This window comes from Pseudochaenichthys georgianus, chromosome 7 (assembly GCF_902827115.2).
Source record: "Pseudochaenichthys georgianus chromosome 7, fPseGeo1.2, whole genome shotgun sequence".
Taxonomy (NCBI): Eukaryota; Metazoa; Chordata; class Actinopteri; order Perciformes; family Channichthyidae; genus Pseudochaenichthys; species Pseudochaenichthys georgianus.
Window position 1 is genome coordinate 31,527,911 of NC_047509.1, and position 22,539 is coordinate 31,550,449.

Genomic DNA, 22,539 nt, shown 5'->3' on the forward strand with positions numbered 1-22,539 from the left:
CACTTAAGCTTAAATTACTGGAGAGAGGCGAGCTCTTCTTGGGAGGCCTTTGCATTTATTTAGCTGTTCTTCTGTTTCACAAAGTACATCACAGACCTGTTTTTCTGCTTCCTCGTTTCACTTCCAGAAACATACCTCACTGTTCCCTCACTGTCGCTCGACCCACCATCCACAAACACACATGCACAAGCCACACCCCTTTCTCTCTTAAAGGGACAGCGATCTCATCTCACTCTGCATGACCCTAATATCATAACATGTGTGTTCTGGAGAATCACTGAACTGACGATCGTCCTTATTATGCCGTTTAAACCAATTATTTAAATGTGTTTGTTAAATTCGGCATCATGTAAGTTGCGCTGACAGGTCCACACACTGCTTCCCCGCAGCGAGGCTCCCCCCGCACTCCTGCTGATAGGTCACGAGCGTCAAGCTCCTCAACACCCCCCCCATGATAATTGTCGATCGTTGGCACGCTGATAACAACATTTCTTTTGAATGGCACTTCATTTCAAAAAGGTTGCCGACCCCTGCATTAAACAATACTAAATACTAAATACAAAAAGTTACATTTAGATATTTAGCAATATGACTTTGTCAGCTTTTTATTTAATGTATTGAAGGCAAAGATACTTAACACTTAAAACGTGGTAAAAGTTATTCTTTCAGTGAGACAACAGAGCAAGCTTCTACAGTTGCACTACGTTTTGATAACAGTTAAATATTATTTTGATAATAAAATATATTTCAATGTTGATGAACTTCATACTGTTCATTCATAATCTGATTGTCTTTCTAGCTCAGTTGAAATAAAAAAAAAAACATTACAATTACAAAATAATTATATCTACAGCCCCTAAACACACAAACACACCGCTTTCATAAATAACACACTTGTTCTGCAATAATGTTTTATGCCTGAAAGACACGACTCAACATGTTCTTCTCCTCTGAGGGTCAAGAAGAACATCCAAGAGGAACATTAAAAGCCAATGTTATGAGATTTTAAGACCAGTACAGGACATTCACTAAGAAACTACTTTTATTGTGAAAACACAGTCAGCTGATCAAATGCAGCTATTTCCACATCTACACTCCATCAGCTGATTATTTCTATTTGCCTCACTTTATGAGCTTCACAACACCTGTGTTGTACCGCAGAGTTTGCAACGTCACAAATAAATGGGGCCAGTCAGATGTGAATGTGTAATCTAACATTTTCAGTAAGAATAATGGACAAAAGGAGTGCAAATACAATTTATTGAAATGTGAACCAACACTTAATCAAACATGTTTTAAATAAAAAGCACATATGGACAGAAGGTGTAAACCTATTAAATGTATAAGTAAACACATTTAGTCAAATAAAGTGACAGACTAGGCCTGTGCAGTTGGTATCAGCTCCTCCATCAGGCCTGATCCTCCTCGCTGAGGAAAGAACCTCAGTCCTCTCCAAACCAACAGACAGGACGTCCATCACACGGAGGTTTCTCCCTGAAGTCTCTGCAGCTCTCTGGACACCACGCTGTCTCAATCCGTCCACACTGAATATGAGAGGGGGAAAATGAAAATAATAAATGCTTTAGACAATAAGAAATATAAAGTTGACTGTTGAGTTGCTCAGTTTTTTTAGATTGTCAATACTATTACTGTATAACTAATATCTCAGGTTAAGAGGCACATTCAAATACATTTTGTCTTTTGAATTGTTTGTCTGAAGTCAAGGATCTAGAACTGGTACTTAGTTTTAATGATACAATCTGGTTATTATGCTGTTTGGAGGAGGCATCACAGGTAAGAGCACTAACTAGCTACCATCACATGTACCTTAGCTTGACTTAAATGTATTAAACGTGTAATTAAGTGATATCAAAATATAAATAACTAATGTCATGCAAACATATTAATATTTGCTTGATTCCAGTGTTGAATTTAGCACAATTGCATACAAACGTTAAGGGATTTTAAGATTCTGAAGTATTATGCTAAAAACTCAATAACTTAGATTATTATTTATAGTTTTGCTGAATAGTTTGTCCGCTTACCTTAGAAACGCCACGTAAAATGCCACGGCAGTGTGCAGATGGGGAGCATGTTAGCTTAGCTTGGTAGCGTCAGCTAGCTCTGGAACTTCCAGCTCGGTGGCAGCAGGTCCCGCCTCGGCTCCGCCTCTTTGCCCTTATTTAGAGCAGGCTGGAACAGGCGGGAGTTGAACTCTGACGTCACTGTCGAGCCGTTAGTGGCCGACTCCGCCTACTAAGGGCTTCTCGGCAAGTCTGCACAATCCTATGGGTGATGTCACGGACCCTACGTCCATTTATATATACAGTCTATGATCGCAACATAGAAGTACCTTTCAAATCCGATCATTTTTAAGACCTTCTAAATCATATTTAAGACCTTTCTTATTTTTATGATCATATTTAAGACTTTTTAAGGCCTTCAATTCTGATTATCAAATGTAAGACTTTTTAAGACACCGCGGGAACCCTGTATAATAGCGCATTTCCACTGCAGTGCGTAGCACGGTTTAAGCGTGCCGTGCCCGGCCCGTTTTCTGTTGCGTTTCCATTAGGGGTAGTTCCGGCTAACGGGTACTCTTTCACAGTTTTTCTGGCTCTCCAAAATTGTGGTTCTTTCCGGGCCAACACCGGGCTGAATATGCTAAACAACTGAGAGAATCGCTGGCAAGGGGGCATCAACTACAACAAAATGAACATATTTTACCGTGATTTAATTGTAACGTTTCAAAATGATGCGGAAGTAACAACATACTGATACCGGTTAGTAAAAACCATGAATTAATGCTTTGACAAGTCTGCAGACAAGACGGCAGACGAAAAACCTTGTAAAATGCGTGTTTTCTGAATGGAGATCGGCTAAGCTAACGTTGTATATGCTCCGACCGTCCACACTCACAACAACAGCCTATACAGACATACAGTGGGGCAAAAAAGTATTTAGTCAGCCACCAATTGTGCAGGTTCTCCCACTTAAAAAGATGAGAGGCCTGTAATTTTCATCCTAGGTACACTTCAACTATGAGAGACAGAATGGGGGGAAAGAATCCGGGAAATCACATTGTAGGATTTTTAATGAATTAATTGGTAAATTCCTCGGTAAAATAAGTATTTGGTCACCTACAAACAAACAAGATTTCTGGCTCTCACAGACCTGTAACTTCTTCTTTAAGAGCCTCCTCTGTCCTCCACTTGGTAACTGTATTAATGGCACCTGTTTGAACTCGTTATCAGTATAAAAGACACCTGTCCACAACCTCAAACAGTCACACTCCAAACTCCACTATGGCCAAGACCAAAGAGCTGTCAAAGGACACCAGAAACAAACTTGTAGACCTGCACCAGGCTGGGAAGACTGCATCTGCAATAGGTAAGCAGCTTGGTGTGAAGAAATCAACTGTGGGAGCAATGATTAGAAAATGGAAGACATACAAGACCACTGCTAATCTTCCTCGATCTGGGGCTCCATGCAAGATGTCACCCCGTGGGGTCAAAATGATCACAAGAACGGTGAGCAAAAATCCCAGAACCATACGGGGGGACCTAGTCAATGACCTGCAGAGAGCTGGGACCAAAGTAACAAAGGCTACCATCAGTAACACACTACGCCGCCAGGGACTCAAATCCTGCAGTGCCAGGCGTGTCCCCCTGCTTAAGCCAGTACATGTCCAGGCCTGTCTGAAGTTTGCTAGAGAGCATTTAGATGATCCAGAAGAGGATTGGGAGAATGTCATATGGTCGGATGAAACCAAAATAGAACTTTTTGGTAAAAACTCAACCAGACGTGTTTGGAGGAGAAAGAATGCTGAGTTGCATCCAAAGAACACCATACCTACTGTGAAACATGGGGGTGGAAACATCATGCTTTGGGGCTGTTTTTCTGCAAAGGGACCAGGACGACTGATCCGTGTAAAGGAAAGAATGAATGGGGCCATGTATAGTGAGATTTTGAGTGACAACCTCCTTCCATCAGCAAGAGCATTGAAGATGAAACGTGGCTGGGTCTTTCAGCATGACAATGATCCCAAACACACTGCCCGGGCAACGAAGGAGTGGCTTCGTAAGAAGCATTTCAAGGTCCTGGAGTGGCCTAGCCAGTCTCCAGATCTCAACCCCATAGAAAATCTTTGGAGGGAGTTGAAAGTCTGTGTTGCCCAGCGACAGCCCCAAAACATCACTGCTCTAGAGGAGATCTGCATGGAGGAATGAGCCAAAATAACAGCAACAGTGTGTGAAAACCTTGTGAAGACTTACAGAAAACGTTTGACCTCTGTCATTGCCAACAAAGGGTATATAACAAAGTATTGAGATGAACTTTTGTTATTGACCAAATACTTATTTTCCACCATAATTTGCAAATAAATTCTTTAACAATCAGACAATGTGATTTCCTGGATTCTTTCCCCCCATTCTGTCTCTCATAGTTGAGGTATACCTAGGATGAAAATTACAGGCTTCTCTCATCTTTTTAAGTGGAAGAACTTGCACAATTGGTGGCTGACTAAATACTTTTTTGCCCCACTGTAAATAAACCAGCGACTGTATTCGCCATGACACAGACAGTCTGTGGTTTGTACTTGTTTAACTTTTGTCTAGTTTCTGAACAGATATGAGGAGCTGTGAGCTCTGAGTGCTAACACAGCTAATGGCTGATGTTGATTTTGTGGTTCGCATTGAAGATGACGTCACGGCTCCGCTTACACTGCGTTACCATAGTTACTGCTCCAGCTACTAAACTTTAATGGAAACGTAGCATAAAGTGAGCCTGGCCTACCAAGGCCTAACTATACCGTACTAAGCCGTGCGAGGCCCTGCAGTGGAAATGCGCCATAATATACCTCTGTTCGCGGGGAAATCGTATCCATTGGGTATATTTGTGAGTGATGATTTAACCCACCTGCTGAGCCAATGAGAAGAGGTCCTGATGCAGGGCTAGCACTGCTCTATAAAACGCGCCATCATGTGTGTCTCTTGGGATCATGCACGTGTACTCCTCCATGCTGTCCCAGTGACCTGAAAAAACAACAATCAAGTTACGAAAAAAAAAGACTGAATCTCTGATAACATAAAGGCAACTTGACAAAATGGTAGTATTGTAAAAATTGCCATTTATCTTTTGTTTTGACATAGAATTTACCAATCACATTTAAGCAGGCTTTAGTTCCATAACGATATAGAGTGCAAATGAGAAGGAACCCTGTGGCCGAAACGCAATCTCAGATTCTGGTGTCAATTTAGGTTTTAAATGTATTTCTCTGAATTTATATGCAGGTATCTGCTTATTGAGAGTCGATGGGTTCTGAGTTGGCTTGACACCTCTTGGCAAGCCTGAGACAGATTGACATTATACAGCCCTTTATACTGCCGTTTTGAACTACCCTCCATTTCAGCTTGTAATAACATAAATGATTGCAACTTCAACATTTTGCCTCCCAATAACAACAATAAAAGATGGTCCGAGTCTTTCACACGGACAGGCCTGCAGGTTGAGTTTCGTCTCAGGGTTTACGATTGACTTTTACAAAGTCAAAGCAGCAGACCGCAAACCTCGAAGGACGCTTCTGCAGTGTGGTCCCTGATTTTCTCCACCATTGCACGTTACGATATGTCAATGTTATGACTGGATACCATTCCCATCTGGTTATGTGAGAGCGGGCCTTGGCAAGAGCCGTAACTGTTTTCTTTGCTGCTCGGTTTGATTGCATTGTTGCACTGAGTCGGGCAGAGGATGGACTAAATGCTCCATGCAAAAGACTTCTATTAAAACACGGCTGACTGCTACTACATTGTTCATCACTGACCTTTTCTTTAAAACATTTTCAGTCAAAGGATTATATTTGAGTGGTTACCTAGACCCCAGGCGGCAGCAGCAGCCATTCGAGCCATCTTGGCCTGGGTCTCCTCGCTCACCAGGGTCCACTCCTCGCAGCACTGCTGGTGCAACTGGCCCCTAGAAGAGATTAACCACAGGCATCAGATGGTAGAAGAAAGTAATGACATTAGTTATTTAGAAACAGATCTAAAATATCTCCAAGGGAGGTTGCAAGATCGTTTCTGGGGTTGACAGATGGAGAAAAAAACCTATTAAAAAAACAAACATGCAGGACTTAAAGTCATCATAAGCCCAAAACTATTTAGACGCCAAAAAGAAAAAAAAGCTGCATTAACATAGCAAGTGGGAAAACAGCTCTGCGTTGACGTTGCGTTTCTACTCGACTAGGTGTAATCTTTACACTTCAGCGCAATGCACCGCTCTAAATGTACCCAAGCGTTAACTTTAAGTTTGTTTACCACTGAGCGCAAACAATCAGATGACATCTGTGTGAAGCGGCTTAAGCTAGCAGGGGAGGTATCCATAGAAACTAAACTTACCTAACTCTTGAAAATGCAAGGCTCTGCGCCCAACCTCACAAAAAACTCATCTGATTATTCTTGGGGCTTGCAACTTGAGTTGAGAACCATTTCCTTTATTGATCAGGTAATCAGTTGACAAGTATTTTTGTAGACATTGCTAACAAGAACCACTATAAAGCTATGCAAATGATTCTTACATTATTTGCATACCACATAGTGTCTGAAAATCATCCTTCAAAATGTGATATTCTTAGCAAAACTACAGATAAAACAGCTCTTCTAAAGTCCAAGTCTTAAAATAATGCATATATGTCAAGACATAAAATGTACTTCTTTTGGCTCACAAACAACATTTGAATAAGCCAAGTCCTTCTATCCGAGTATAAGTAGGAGATAAGACTTATTTTACATCTGCCATTACTTAATAATTCATTTGTTCTTTAAAGACGGTTAGGTGCGTATAACCAAAACAAATTCCCTCATTAACAATAATCAGCGTGCGTCACTGTCCAAGATGAGATCAAACCCATTGCATGTGTTCTACAGACAGGATGCCCGAGCGAGGTCAGATGAGGGAGAGATAGAGGGAAGGCACAGACGGAGCAAAAAAAAGGGCAGGTTTGGATGGGGGTCAGCGAAGGGAAGCCGTTCTCCAGCTGCCTGACTATCGCATAACATGAAAGCAACAAGTACAGAAAGCTCCGGTACACTGGGCGTTTGTCTGCAGCGCACAAACACGAGAGAGTCCAGAGTAAAGAAGAGCTCGGGTTATAATTTGACACAGCAGGCTATTATTCACATATTTGGTATTTCAACTGAAAAGTCGCTGAAAGAACACATGCATTGTAAAGAGTCTTTCAAAAGCCCTACACTAAAACCCCTAAGGTCTGCCCACACAGGGGTCTTCACTTTCACATCTCCGTCACCGTCTGAGTTTTTCCTTGTACCTGCGTTGTTTGGACAAGGCAAGTACAGTTTTCACGTCACATGTCAACGATGACTCAGTTCCATGAAGTGTTCCAGTAAACCATGACAGTGAGCCAGCATGCAAAATACTAGGACTAACTCACTAGAATGGATTGCAGTTTTTTTCTGTGTTATCGATTACACTTAAATCGCTTTACCTGCAACCGCATGCCAAAATGTCTAAAGTAGGTTTATAACATGTTCATTTTTTACGTGATGCCCTAGTATATCTTATCGAACTATGACCTGAAAAGAACTTAATCAGACAGAATAATTGCCTGTGTTGGTGTGCAGGGCATTTTAAGTAAGGAAAAAGTAACATTCTACTTTATAAGGACACAAGTGCTGAATACAGGAAATGTAAAGAGTTTTTTTGCAGTAAATTCTTGACTCCAAACAAAAGACTATTGTATACACTGGGAAAAATAATTATCCAATCCAACTTTGAAATAATATTATGTTATTAACATTACCTTTCATGCTTATCGGTCGTTTAAAGATCAGCTGAGAGATAAATTAGGGTTGGGGTTAAAAGGCCAAAATCGTGGCATTAAAAGGTCAAAGGGTCCAATAGTGACTTTATGTCCTCGGGGGCTCTGACAAGGATCGCCCCAGTGGGTGTTTCTCGGGTTGGTCTTTAATGGGGTGGTTGCAGTCTCTGCCTGTTTTTTTATCAGGGGGGTTCAGGGTATTTGCTGGCCCTGGCGGGAGCCAAGACTTCTTTATGGATCTAGAAAATCCCCAAAAATGCTTCTTTTTTTTTTTAAATAATGTATTTATCATTAACTTATATAGTTGTACTATTATCATATATTTATTTGTCTTTTCTTGCAGAATATGGATATTTTTGAGTGGGGAAGGAGGAAAGTTTTGTTGTTGCTGTTTGAGTGAATCGTATCTGAAAAATGTATATAAACATGTCGTACTGACACAAGCCTTCATCAGCATAACATGAAAAAAGCTTGAGTTTGAGTGCCCGACACAGTCAGATGTAAAGCAGCTGCAGTACAGCAGGTTGATATGTGAAGTTTAACAGAAGCAAGAGACCACATCACATAATCCAAGTGTTCTAATGTTTTTGTAAATCCCCTTGATTCAAATGGCGCCCCTAAGCACCCCCAAGAAATATGTGGGGGGGGGGTTTTCTCCAAAAATTATTATTATTTTTATTAAATTAGAAATATTATTGATTACATCAATGCAAATGTGAAACAAACACATTTTTGACCAAAAACATAAAGCCAACACAGGTGATATGATTAGGCCAATGGCCAGCACCCATTCGATTTTTGACCTACCCATAGGCTAAATTACTTTGTGACACTTGAGTGACTTCCTGTTAGCTAGAGCGCCACATTATTTGCTAACAGCAAAGTTAAAAATTGATCGTTTTTTAGTCCTTAAATGTCCACGTGTGGACACACAGCGAGAGGGATTCTGTACATAATAGCATAGCCTCGTGAATACAAGTAGCTTACTTCTGGATCTCTGTGTTTCATTCAAGCTCTGCTCTGTGTGTGTGTGGCACGAGCCATGTTGTGTGCGTGGGTATCCACCGGAGATCGTTGTGGTTAGCATCTGGTGCTAGCTAGCCAAGCTAACGGATATAAGGAGCTTTTTCAACAACAAGGTGGAGGGAGAACTATCTCCTGTCAGACTGAGAGTCTCAGATAACCTCAGCTCAGGTGAAGTAAAGGACTCTCAGTGTTTAGATAGTTGACTTTAGTCTAGTTATCTCAGTGGGTCTCAAACAGTTTGTTTTAAAAGGGGAGTGATTTGTAAAATATCTATAAATAAATAGAAAATGTGTTTGTAGTTCTGTTTAATATGGGTGTTGTTGAGAGATGTATCCATAGATCTCTTAATGTTGCTCTCAAAGTGCACCAGATTGATGCTTTTAACTGCAATATTTAAAGAAAATCTTCCCGGGGAAGCATGCCCCCGGACCCCACTAGAGGAGGTGAGGACCCCCCTAGAGGAAGTGAGGTCCACCCCCCACTTGTAAAAATAGCACGTTACCCCTGCTTACACCTATATGCCGTGAGCTGATTATCGAGCCTTCATTGTAACAGCAGGTACACTGTGTGCGTGTGGGGAGTGTTGCAGTAGAAAATTCAACTGTAGCGCTGGTGCATTAATGGGAAACCCTTAAAGGTGGGGTAGGTAAGTTTCAGAAACCGGCTCGAGTGCACTAAAATTTGAAAGTACACAGCCGAAAAGAATCCGCCCCTTCCTTCAGACTTCCTTACAGAGCACCTCCTCCAACACACATGAACGCGCAATGCACGCCCAATGAGGGCATGAAATACATTTGTGCGTGCACAAGATGGAAGGCTGACAGACAGGGCGGCAATCGTACTTGTTGTACTTTTTACAGTATTATGGGTTCCACAGATGAAATCTTTTTATGGATTTTTTGTCAAAGCACTTAAGATATTCATTCCTATCGGGATGTTAAGAGCATTCCATGGAATATAACAAAAAGTGTATCTCGAGCCGGTTTCTGAAACTTACCTACCCCACCTTTAGGCCCATTCCCAAACCGCCCCCTACACCCTACCCCTCCGTTTGCGCGTTCACGCGGATGGTCCGCCATATTGAGGGCTGTTCCAAAGCAACGAGTGTGGAGGGGGAGTGGGCTATCAAGCCCTCAAACAGCGAGTCTGCAGCGGTGCTGACTTGAGACCGGTCTCTACCTGACCGGAGTCACACTGTGTGTGTCCGTCAGGAAACACGCTGTTTACAAGTAGTTCCAGCAAATATCCACTGATAAATTGCGATGTTAACAACCTCATGATAACCTCATATGTTTTTAACTTAGGATCATACCTGTGTTTAGTCTAGAAAAAGCTAAATGTGTGCATTTTATTATAAAGTTGTGTATATTTACAGACCGTTGCAAAAACTAAGAAGCTTATAAACATCAGGTTTAAAACTAAAAGAGCTTTGAAACACAATGAAAGATGTTTGGAGTTTTATTTGAGTTATTAATTTAAACTTTTTGTCTAAGAGATGCTGATTTGAAACCGTTGTTACATACAGTTACGGCATTTCCTGTTTCTGCCGGAGAGAGGGGAGGCCGTCCCAAAGCTTGCTGCTGTATTTACTCCCTCCATCTGACAGGAGGGAGCCTCGTTGAGCTGCGAGTGTGGCTACAGACGGAGTTCACTCCATCACGGAGGGGTAGGGTCGAGGGAGTGGATTGGGATTGGGCCTTAATGTTTGAGCACCCTCTATGAAACGTCAAGCTACCCCACAGCACCCTCTAGAGAAAATCTCTGGTGCCGCCACTGGGTTAGAGGTTGCTTCAAGTTTTCCAACATTCAACTAATGTTTGAGTTCACCTGTTAAAAAATGTTTACTGAATCTTGCTCACCAGTTTTGGATTATCACAAAGATCACAGGCAGCATATGTCCTTACCTTAATAGGAACAAATTATCTTCGGTCTAAACTCGTTTGACTATCGATGTGGACTACTGTTACCTCATCGCCAAAACCATTGACACACAAAGCCTTTCTTCAGCTGAACAATTCTCTTATTAAATAACTGAATCACTTTTTTGTGAAATAACTGTATGACTGTGTGTATAACAATGGCACACTGATGGAGGTTACATAAGCAAATTAACATATGCGCACTGTCATAAGCTCTGTGATGATCCACATACTTGGATCCTCCACACATCTTGTGACTGACTTCTTCCCGAAAAGAAAAATGCTCTTTAAAAGGTGGGCAGACATTTGGGAGTTGAGCCTCAGCTGTGGTGAGGTTAAATTGGAGTGACGGCACCTTATGAGGGGCCGTACAGGCTGTAATTCATACTGGTCCTCTCACGCACATATATGTGACCTGCTCCATCGAAATCAGTCGCATTGACCCGAAGACACATTTTGAGTTGTATAGACTGTTGGAAAGAGGATATTCCTAGCTTTCTAATGATATCAGGATTGTTTTTGTACTCCAAATATTAAGCGAAATATGTCACATTATATAATGACCGTCACCGAGTCCTCATTTTGAGAAAAAGGCCTTTAAAGTTTCCTCTTCTCTGGAATCCATTGATCTGATTGATTATTAGTGGAGCAAATGATCAAAATACTACGGAGCGAAGATATTTTCTTTGGAGGGGATGCTCGCAAGTGTGTGTGTATACGTGTGGGAGTGTGTTTGTGTAATTTTGCGTTTGTGTGTATTGTGTTTGTTTCCCGGGGAAAACACTCACGAGAAACACCGGCTGTTGTTATGCCTGCTGTGACGTTAAGTTACTCCGTTCTCCGCTTGTAATTATGCCGTTACAAGCTTCAAAGTTGTATTTATCATCTGAATTTGCCGAAACAAGTTTAATATTCTGAAAGCCAAGACTTTGTTAAATTGAAATCAGATGAAAACAAACTGTAACAGACCCTGCCGTGTTATCTATGATTACTATACTCTTACATTCATAATTTCAGCCGGAGGGAGGGGGGGGCGCTGCTGGAAGAGCAGATTGCGAGTGAGAGGTGCTTGTCTTCGTCCCTTTACAAGCTTCAAAAATGTATTTATCGTGTGATTTTGGAAATAAAAGTTTCATTCTGAAAGTCAAGACTTTGTTTGTTTAAAATCAAACAAAACACCCAAACCCTGAAAAAATTGTTTTTTTACGTAAATCCACGTTTATTCTGAAATGAGCCGTTGCGACTTCCGACTGATTTCGATAGAGCGGGTCACATATTCTCCTTTCACATACATATATTTTCACTCTCACACATGTATATATTTCACACATTCATACATGTTGCTCTCATATTATCATATTTCAATGCACACATTCATACATTGTCACTCATACATTCATGCATTTTGTTCTCATATTCATATATTTTAATGCTCATATTTATACATTTTGCTCTCATGCACATTCATTCAATGTTTACATTTAATATTATAAATAATATATGAATGTCTGAAGACAATATATGTATGCAAGAGAAGAATGTATGTATGTATGAAGACAATATATGCAGGGGCGGTTCTAGAGGGGGGCCAGTGTTTAAAAACAAATGGTCCGTAGATACACGGATTCCTCTCTCTCCATCATGTTGATTTGAATCCGAAGTTCTGAACATGAGCCCGCCCCGCTCGACCTTCTGAGCCAATCACAGCACGATAATGACCTGCCTTCCGTTTCCACTATACTTTCTCTCACACATACATGCATTCTTCTCTTGCATACATATATTGTCTTCATACATACATACATTCTTCTCTTGCATACACATTGTCTTCATACATGCATATATTATTTATTATATTAAATGTAAACATTGAATGAATGCGCATGAGCAAAATGTATAAATATGAGCATTAAAATATATGAATATGAGAACAAAATGCATGAATGTGTGAGTGACAATGTATGAATGTGTGCATTGAAATATGATAATATGAGAGCACAATGTATGAATGTGTAAGTGTAAATATATACGTGTGTGAGAGTGAAAATATATGTATGTAAAAGGAGAATATATGTGTGTAAGAGTGAAAATGTATGTATGTAAAAGGAGAATATATGTGTGTAAGAGTGAAAATATATGTATGTAAAAGGAGAATATATGTGTGAAAGAGTGAAAATGTATGTATGTAAAAGGAGAATATATGTGTGTAAGAGTGAAAATATATGTATGTAAAAGGAGAATATATGTGTGAAAGAGTGAAAATGTATGTATGTTAAAGGAGAATGTATGTACGTGAGAGGACCAGTATGAATTACGGCCTGTACGGCCCCTCATAGCACCTCTTACGTTGGATGCCTGTTCATGCATTTCCTGTTAAAATTATTCTCGGTCAATTCAGAGGAACTTTTCTCTCTTTTCTCGCCCAGTTATAAAGGGCCTAATGTCAGGTGTCGGTAGGAATAGGCTGCCAACGCAAATAAAATGAAAGACGGAATAGCTCAAAGCAAGTATACTACGACAGACACTTATTTGATCCATTCATCCATTTAAACTAAGGTTAATAACTGAAGACATCGTAGACTGTCAGGGCTTCTTCTCTCTTTATCTAGCTCTATACATTGTCAGTTTATAAGCTTTGTGAAGTCTCGAAATAATTCACTGTATCTAGGATACATTTCAAATTGCCTGAAAATGGTAACAACGTGCTAAACCATGTGTGAGGCAGGTACAGTCCCAAGATATAAGAGGCAGTTGAAAGTGAGACTGTCGCTTGCACCTTTCTAGAAATAACCTGAGAAGAGTTGCAAGAAGTCGATAATGTCGTAGATGACATTAAAATACTTAAAAAAGGTTAAAGGAATACCAGAATACATTTATAATATAACAATCCCATTGCAGTATGTTTACGAAAACTGAACTGACGTTATATATAGTTGATAACAAATCAATGAATCTGGGACTTAAAGGCTGAAACAAGTTGTACAAGTTGTTGCAGCTCTACTGAACTCACAACAGTTATTACAACCGACGTACCATTCTCCCAGGGCCTCTAAGCAGCGCATTCTGCCCAGGATCAGCTCTGGATCCTCTTTGTTTATGTCAATCTTCTTGTCGTAGGCTACCAGGGCATCTTCCCACTCGTGCAGCTTCTCATACCAAGTGGCTTGGATTTCCTAGAAGATGGAAGCAGAAAGGAGTCGTGTGAAACTGTAACCATGTAGCATTCCGAACACTAACAAGTTTGCTCTTTTAGTGTAAACAAAGAGATTAATAACACAACTTTCATTATAATATTGTACGACTTATTGGAGTTTCCCAAAATAATAAATCAGCCCTGGACCTCTTAATTTAAAAGTTGGCGTCCTGTAAAAGTAACTTTTAGGTATTGCCTTCTCAAGGTAGACATCAACCAATACACTAAACAGGGAAACCTTGCATCCTCCCACAATAAAAAGCTTTCCAATCATTCACCTCATAAACGAGGCTCCTGGAAGTGCAGTGAAGCTGTTTTTACACAGTCTTTTCACTTTCAACATGCTTTTACAGAGAAACATAAATGAAGTTCACAAAGACATTTTCCATAACAGTTCCTAATGGTTTGGAAAAATAATTTCCCTTGACTCGAGGCTAAATATAACCACTTCATAAAATCAAGCAGGTGCATTCTATTAGCAAAGACTTTGTTTATGTTTTTTTAAAAGCACAGTTCCATTAGTCATAAATGACTCCATTATGATGAATGTATTGGCTGTTTTTAAGTGTCAGTTAAATAATGAAATTTGTCCACAGAGTTTCTTTATTACATTACATGTCACTTGTTAGACGCTTTTATCCAAAGCGACTTACATACTCAATACTGTGGACAATCACCACAGGAGCAATTTGGGGTGAAGTGTCTTGCCCAGGGACACAACGACATGCTGACTGCAGTAGGGTTTGAACCTGTGACCCCCTGAACCGAGCATCAACGCACAACCCACTGTGCCACACACCTTTATGATTAAAAACAAAATATATCACTGTTCACGTTCCTTGTTATAGTAATATCAAATGCTCCCATACAAGAACATGGTTTGTTTACATGTTTTTGGTAACAATTTGTTCGGTCATGATTTGATTTATAATTGGTACTGATTCTGTAAAGCCTGTTTGAGACGGCCAGACAACAAACAAACAAAAAACATAGTTACTGAGTGATGCAATTGGGGAGGGATAAGGATCAGAACCACTAACAATGTAATTGATATGGAAAATCTGTGTAATGATGTAAATTGCCTGTACACTGTTTGTCCTTGTTAATCCATCTATGGACGAGCTCCATCTACACAGAACATGAAACACTAAGGAGTAGGGAGTCACTGAAATGCAAGCTCTTTAAAAAAATAAATAATAATTACTTGGAAAACCCATTACCGATGGAAAGACAGGATGCAGAAAGTACTCTCAAGTTGTTTTTAGGTTATACACAGGATGAGCACATTAAAGTTATTCAAATATGCAAGAAAGTCCAAACATCCTGTCTGTTTGGACAAAAAGTCCTTAATTCTTGCCCCTCAATACTGATCAGCAAAGCAGATGGTTTTCCACGTGCTGCACATTAAGCACAGGGTGTTCTGGGTCTCAAATGGCCCTTATCCTCATGCAAGTGAGGGGAAAGGATATGCCGGGAAGTGGAGTATGTGTTCAGACACCATGTCCCACTGAAAATGTCATTTGACTGAAAATGCATCGTGAAATGCAAAGGTCTGAGTTTGTTAAGGCTGTTGCTATAGTTACTAGTTATGAGCCCTTCTGCAACAGCACCCCTGGAACGCCAATGTAGCAGAACGGTTGAAAGGAAAGAAGAAACGTGGGTCTGACTACAACCTAAGATCAGGTTTACTTTTTTAATGGGAGGTAAAAAATACAGAAGAAACCAAACAAAAGAACACTCACCAGTTCTCCAAAATGCTTCATGGCGTACTCCAGGACTCCAGATGCGGCTTCTGGCTGCTGCAGTTTATTGTTGATGCTGCAAGAAATGGCATAAACAAAGACAAGCTTTTAGACACATTTGAACACAAGAACCTCAAATTCTACACTACAGGACATCTCTGCTTCATTATGTGGAAAATGTATAGCTGCAGTTACTGATAAAGGTGTATACAAATAGAGGAATTGACAATAAAGTTGACTGACTTTTGAATTTGACTACTGGGGTTACAAAAAAGGCATTTGTTGAGGCCCAGCTGTCTCACCGTACATCTAAAAGCTAAAATCCATATGTAGTTTTCAAAAAAGATTACAAAACATTATGGTAGACCTGAGCCTCATCCTATTTCAGAGGACTGGTAATAAAGTGGGTGTTAATAGTATGTCAAATGTCTAACCTTTTTTGGGAAGAACCCTTTGACAAGCAACAAGGTAAAAGCCAACGTTGATTCCAAGAAAATGTTTTTTCTCCCCAAATTTGTAATGTAATTGTCTTGGGCGTACATAAGGCAAGGCAAGGCAATTTTATTTATATGGCACTTTTTAGCACGTGGCGATTCAAAGTGCTTTACAAAATAAGAACAAAAAGACATTTAAGAACAAATACAGCATAAATACATAATTAAATGGCATTTAAAAACAGGCATAAAAAGCAAAGATAATGAAATAAAATAAATAAATAAGTAGCAGGTACAGAATACATGACTAAAATGCATACTATAGTGTGAGTATGAGCAGCTCAATTAAAAGCAGCGGCAAATAGATGCGTTTTTAGTCTGGATTTGAAAATCGGAAGTGTTTCAGCAGACGTGCCCGATTTGGGCAGTTTGTTCCAGATTGTTGGGGCATAATAACTAAAAATGGTGGTGTCAATGTGCCTTCAAGAAAAGTATTTAACCCAACAATGAGTCAGACTAACCATTGCCAAGTAAGTAAACTAATGCCGACACCACGACTCTACTTAATTCCTATACCTATTTTTTTGTTTTCTATTAGCAAAAGTTGTCAATAGAACCAGGTACTTTTTCGGTACCACCTTAGGTTCCAAGCAAGCTGAACCGGTACTAGGAGTGAAAGCACTGAGGACTGCCGATTGGTCGGAGGGAAGTCCTGTGCAGACTAACCATTTAAAAAATAGCCAAATACCGTCAAAAGCAACCATCATTTGTATTAACTCAACCCAGGTTAAAAAATAGGTGGCTGGTATAGCAACAGTTTTCTGTTTGGGTGCCGATGAAAGGATTGATGTCACGGCAGTTTAACGCGACGCCACTATGGCAATCAGCAGAGCATCACACCTACATAGATCGACAGTGGAAAATTAAATTGAGAAATAGAGAATAGAAAAAAGTGAGGCAAATCCAGACGGCCCATGAAGTGGAAATTAGGTATAAGAAATCGGCTTCCATGCATTTTGGAAATGTAGAATAAATGTTGCCTCTTTAAATAAGGTTTTGTGGAAAGTAAACGCACCTATGGATTTGTCACGTTTTAATGACACATGATGCGTTATCTGTCAAGACACCACAATTCCCCATTGTACACCACCCACTCACCCGCACTGCCACCACATCTGGAAACACTTATTTATGTGAACCGCAAGTCTATTGTATTTCCCCAACTGCAAAACCTGTGTGTAGCCACGCCCAATACATCTGTAAAATGTAGCTTTTGAACAGAGCTGGTATGCATTGGAGTTCCTGAGGACAGCAGGCAAAAGTTGATGAAGGATAATTCAGAATATATGTCAGAAAACTGATTTGACATAGAGTAGAGGCCAAAGAATGTGATGAAATGGCACAGCAAGCGGTCATACCAAAGTTCAGGGAGCTGCCGGTGCAAGCCTTCATGAGGACGGGTGAAATAACAAAAAATCACAACAGGAGCTGTCTTGTATATAGTTGGAAACAGAAGACAATCTGACCACTGGAAATAACTTTGAAAAAGCACTCGTTGACTTCAGTGAATCTATGCTCCAAGTTGCCAATCATGTGCCTTTTATGTGTACTAAGAAAGACTTAATGGGCTGAGAATCTTAATATAGTGCTGATACAAATCATAAAACCAATACTAGTGCTGTTTTTACAATTTAAAACTTGTTTGGAACTGATTGGGATACATGTTCTATTATGTAACATCATGTGGTGACTTCAAATTAGGTTTTGTTTATCATGATCATGAGAAGTGTGAACACCCCCCTAATGAAGTATACACCACCTCAAAAATGGAAATGTTTCATTTTAAACTGCATGAAATGTTTGTTTATTTTTCCTCTTCCATTATGCCTTTTCTGTATAATGTTTTTAACTTGCTTGCTAGCTAAATAGTTCAAATCATGTCCAAGCCCCAGGGAAATGATTCGGCGTTGGACCAGATTTTCGTAGTGGCCAAATGTAGGAACTGCAACTTCCATTTCAGACACGTGATGCCATGGGGACCAAAATGACTTAATCCATTTGGCAGAGAGATGTTTGTAAATCAGCATATAATTATTCTCCAAGCAAAATCAACTTCTCAGTACAAACACTTCAACAACCCTTATGAATCTTGATTTTCTTTCCTTTCCATTAACTTGACTGAGCCCAAAATGTCTGTGACAACGGGGGCTAGGAGGTGGGGATTGGAGAATAAGGAAGATTCAGGTACGTTTTTATTTATAAATATCATAATTAAATGTATTCATTCAGTGAGTGACTTTTATTCATCCAAGCTCTAGACACCGATTCTAGCATGTTCTCACGCATAAACCACAAGAACATATTGTTCATATGCACAACTTCCCATAGAGTTGCCATAAAGTTACGAGTTTGACAATTTGAATTCAGCAACTACAAGGTTTTTAACTATGTTTGTTCAAACAACATTTCATGAGAGATTATTGTCTGAGAACACCACATAGAATATTCATCTATCGATTGGCTATAAGCGCTTATCCTTCAAAACATTAAATGCTAACAACTGTACCCCAAGCATGAAATAAACGTCAGTTAAAGTTATTGGTCACTGAAAAATGATAGCTCTGTTTAAATGATGAAGTGATTCTAAATCAAATATGTATATATGTCGGTTCAAATAATCAACGTTGTGATATAACAGTTACTATATCATTTTATTTTTTCATTGTATTTTACCTCGTGTCAACCTGTACTATCGTGTACAGTTTCACTCTCACTCTGTTGCTGCTTTAAACTCCAGAATTTCCCCATTGGGATTAATAAAGGTTTCTTTTATCTCATCTTAAATGACCTTTACAATTGACCACAAGTTGTGTCTGCCTGGCATTTGAATCCACTACTCCAGATACAAATCCTGTTTCATATCACGCAAAAATTATTTTGATATATTGTATATCTTTAAGTCTTGCGTGATGATGAACACTGTTCTTTCACACATTGTAGTATGTGTAGTGAATTTTCAAAAGAAACAGCGGTGTAAACAAATGACGGAGGGTGTAAAACTTAAAAAACTGAATGAAATCGAACCAGACAGAATGTTAGCACATAACAAGAAAAAGTGAGCTCATTTTAGTAAATAAGCTTTTTTCTATGTCTCTTGGAGGGTTTGATAAGGTGCCACATTTTCATCAACAGATCGAATAACTAGCCCACGATATTAAATAAATACAAATACCATCCAGTATTGTGACAAACACTGGCGATCTCACATGGATATGCTGTGCATATTTTTGGGATTTAAATCAGGTCTCCATGTCCCATCACACACACACACACACACACACACACACACACACACACACACACACACACACACACACACACACACACACACACACACACACACACACACACACACACACACACACACACACACACACACACACACACACACACACACACACGCACACGCACACGCACACGCACACGCACACGCACACGCACACGCACACGCACACACACACGCACACACACACACACACACACACACACACACACACACACACAGCAGAGGTATGCTAAAGCTGCCCAGATGTGGTTTCATCCGAGGAGACAAATCAGAATAAGGGCTTTCTCTCCTGCGGACCCTGGAGATTTCATTGTCCCTCAGCTGAAGCCATCTGGCTGCCAGCTCCGAGCACACAGAGTCTAAACACATCCAGATGACCAGGCTCACGTAACGTCCTACTCAAGTAAAACCTCCGTCAAACTAGTAGCAAGCACAACACTTCTTCAAACTCTCTGTCAAGCCTCACTTGTGCATTATCACTTCCTTAGTGGAACTTTTCTCAGAACTGAAGTGTCTGAAAAGAGCGTGAGCTTAAGTTTTACACACTGTACCAAACATCATGATTTATTGCATCATGCCATGAAATTCTAGACAATGTGATGCGTATCAGATTTCCCTGAGGTTTGATTTCTGAACCCTGAATGAAGTTAGCATGCAGCTCTTTTCCACAGAAATTCCAAAGAATACATAATTGAAACACTTTGTTGAAATCACAAGGCCAGTGAGACTCTATAATGTAAACAAAACACCCTTAGAGTGAATTAAATACAATATTTTACAAGACAAATGCAGTCCTTATTCCAACATTACAGAGAGAACAGCTTGTCTTTCAGCTATGACTGCACATCTGTATTCCCACTTCTATTACTAAAGCAGAGCACTGCACCACACTATTCAAACATCTCTGAGCAGGGGAGAAAGAAAAACAATCACCTTAAGCAGACTATACTAAACTATATCATGTTGACATTAATATGTTCATGGCATATTTTATTCAGAAAGGTTGATTGAATCTTTGAGGGGAAAAGGTAGACTCAGTTACTGCTCAACAGAGAAAAATCACTTGCACTCTACTCATGAGTCTCAAGAGTGTAAAACAAATGATTTATCACACTGCAAACTGTAAATCCACACGTGCTTTGATTTTGATGAATATAATACATTAAGCAATGATTACCTTGGGTCAGAAAGCACCAAGAGAGTAGAAATGTATCTTCTTTTCAAAACTGTAGAAAGAGAATCCCCTCCACTCCAATAATATAATCCATAATCCCCATCTCAAATGTTCTAAAGTGGTTTTTTCACTGAGAAGAGAGCATGATCCCAGAGGAAATTGAAGACATTTTCCATCAGAGAGGGTTCGATGTACGTGAATCTCACAGAGGAAAAAAGGGCCTCACTCCTGGACTTAATCTAATCGAATTAGGAAGATACCCACTTGATTCGTACTGATTTCTGGGTCCTTTGTTTGCCAAGCGCTGACTCCATTCCTTAATGCTGAACATAAGCTCAAAATGGGAATGGCTATCCAAACACAGTTTAGGTTAAAGCTGAATCAAAGTACATTGAATTGATTTACTAATTTATTTGACTTTGAATCCCGTTAGCGTATTTGAGGGTTTGAATATTTGTTAAAACATCTTATATATTGTTGGCAAAGGTTATTACCTTGCTTACAATAGATTTTGAGTGATCCCTTCTGACACTTGTCCTTCAGTTCTTTGATTGGGTGCAATATCCGAATGTGGAAATCACTTAAGACTAAGGAGGAAGTATATTTAAGGGGAGGTTGTCGAAACGGCCATTGAAGTAGCTCAAACTACATATAGAGTTGGGCAAATAGTCCATTTAGTCACTTTATATTACAGAAAATGCTATACATTATTTAGCTTATGGTTTCATTGAGTTAAATGTTGCTAGAAGAATGACTGAATGGACCATCAAGTAGGCCAAATCGTTACGTTTGCTCCACTGCTGGAAAAGTGAAAGTACATGTCTGACACTTCTTTGGACTTTGTGCCTAAAGAGCTGTTAATTCTTAGGGCAGCCAAAACGCAATCAAGAATATTCCCAGGCAGAATGAACCCAACTGTGGAGCACCTTGGGGAACTCATTTTCATTACTCAGGGCTCGCCCTAGCAGACTACAGATACGAAATGTGTGGGGTTAGCTTTGCTGCAACCGACCATTGTCTCCGATACAAATACTTCCCAAAGAAACATGGAACCAGAAAGCCATTTGAACATGTTAAGAATATAACCATTGATTTAAGATGATTTCAGGTTTACAAAGCAGTGGAAGCCTAGAGGAAGAAACTCTTCATTGATTAATGATAATGGATAAAAAAGTAGATCCTTAAAAAGATTGCAAATGGAACAATTTTAGAATAAGTGTTGGAATTATAACATGTTCAATTTTGCAAAATAGATGGTCATATAAGAAATACTACTCAGACATACTAAGATGACCCTTTCCTTTAACAAATGTTTTCAGGGAAATTGTTTATTTCAAATAATCTTCCATTGTATCACAGTGACCAATGTAGCATGAACTAGCTTTGTTTTCCTTCTCTGTCGAGAAAGAGTTTCACCGACATCCCACTCATGCATCGGTTATGGGCAATTAGAAGATGATCGACATTAATGGGCTCAAAAGATTCCTATTTTTTCAGCTGGTTATTTATTTGAGCAGCATGTCTGGGCTCTGAAAGAAAATGATACCGTGCTACTGACTGGTGACACGTGAATCAGATTGTGTATGAAAGCACGGTAAGGCAAGGAGGATTTATTTCTATAAGCCTTTTCAAAACTAGAGATAAATCCTAAGGCAATACATTTTAACAATTGAAAAGAAAATGACGGGAAAAGGAACACAAATAGACAAGAAATGATAAACAAACACATGTTGGAGTATTCAAACATCCAACCTTTTTGTACTAATGTGTTATATTAAAAAATACCGCTGGATACTGAAATCGTGCATTACCTTCAAAGTTTAAAAGCCACATCTTTTTTTATTTAAGACTGTTTGAAGCCCAGAGGTACGGAA

At 39.6% G+C, this 22,539-nt stretch overlaps 1 protein-coding gene across 1 annotated transcript in view; it reads right to left on the bottom strand.

Annotated features, from left to right (window-relative positions):
* mtor (mechanistic target of rapamycin kinase) overlaps nucleotides 1-22,539 on the bottom strand; it is a 141,472-nt gene that overhangs the window by 45,954 nt on the left and 72,979 nt on the right. Inside the window, 4 exon segments of the mRNA XM_034086211.2 lie at nucleotides 4,918-5,033; nucleotides 5,870-5,970; nucleotides 13,810-13,949; nucleotides 15,712-15,787. Coding sequence (XP_033942102.1) covers nucleotides 4,918-5,033; nucleotides 5,870-5,970; nucleotides 13,810-13,949; nucleotides 15,712-15,787 — 433 coding nt within the window.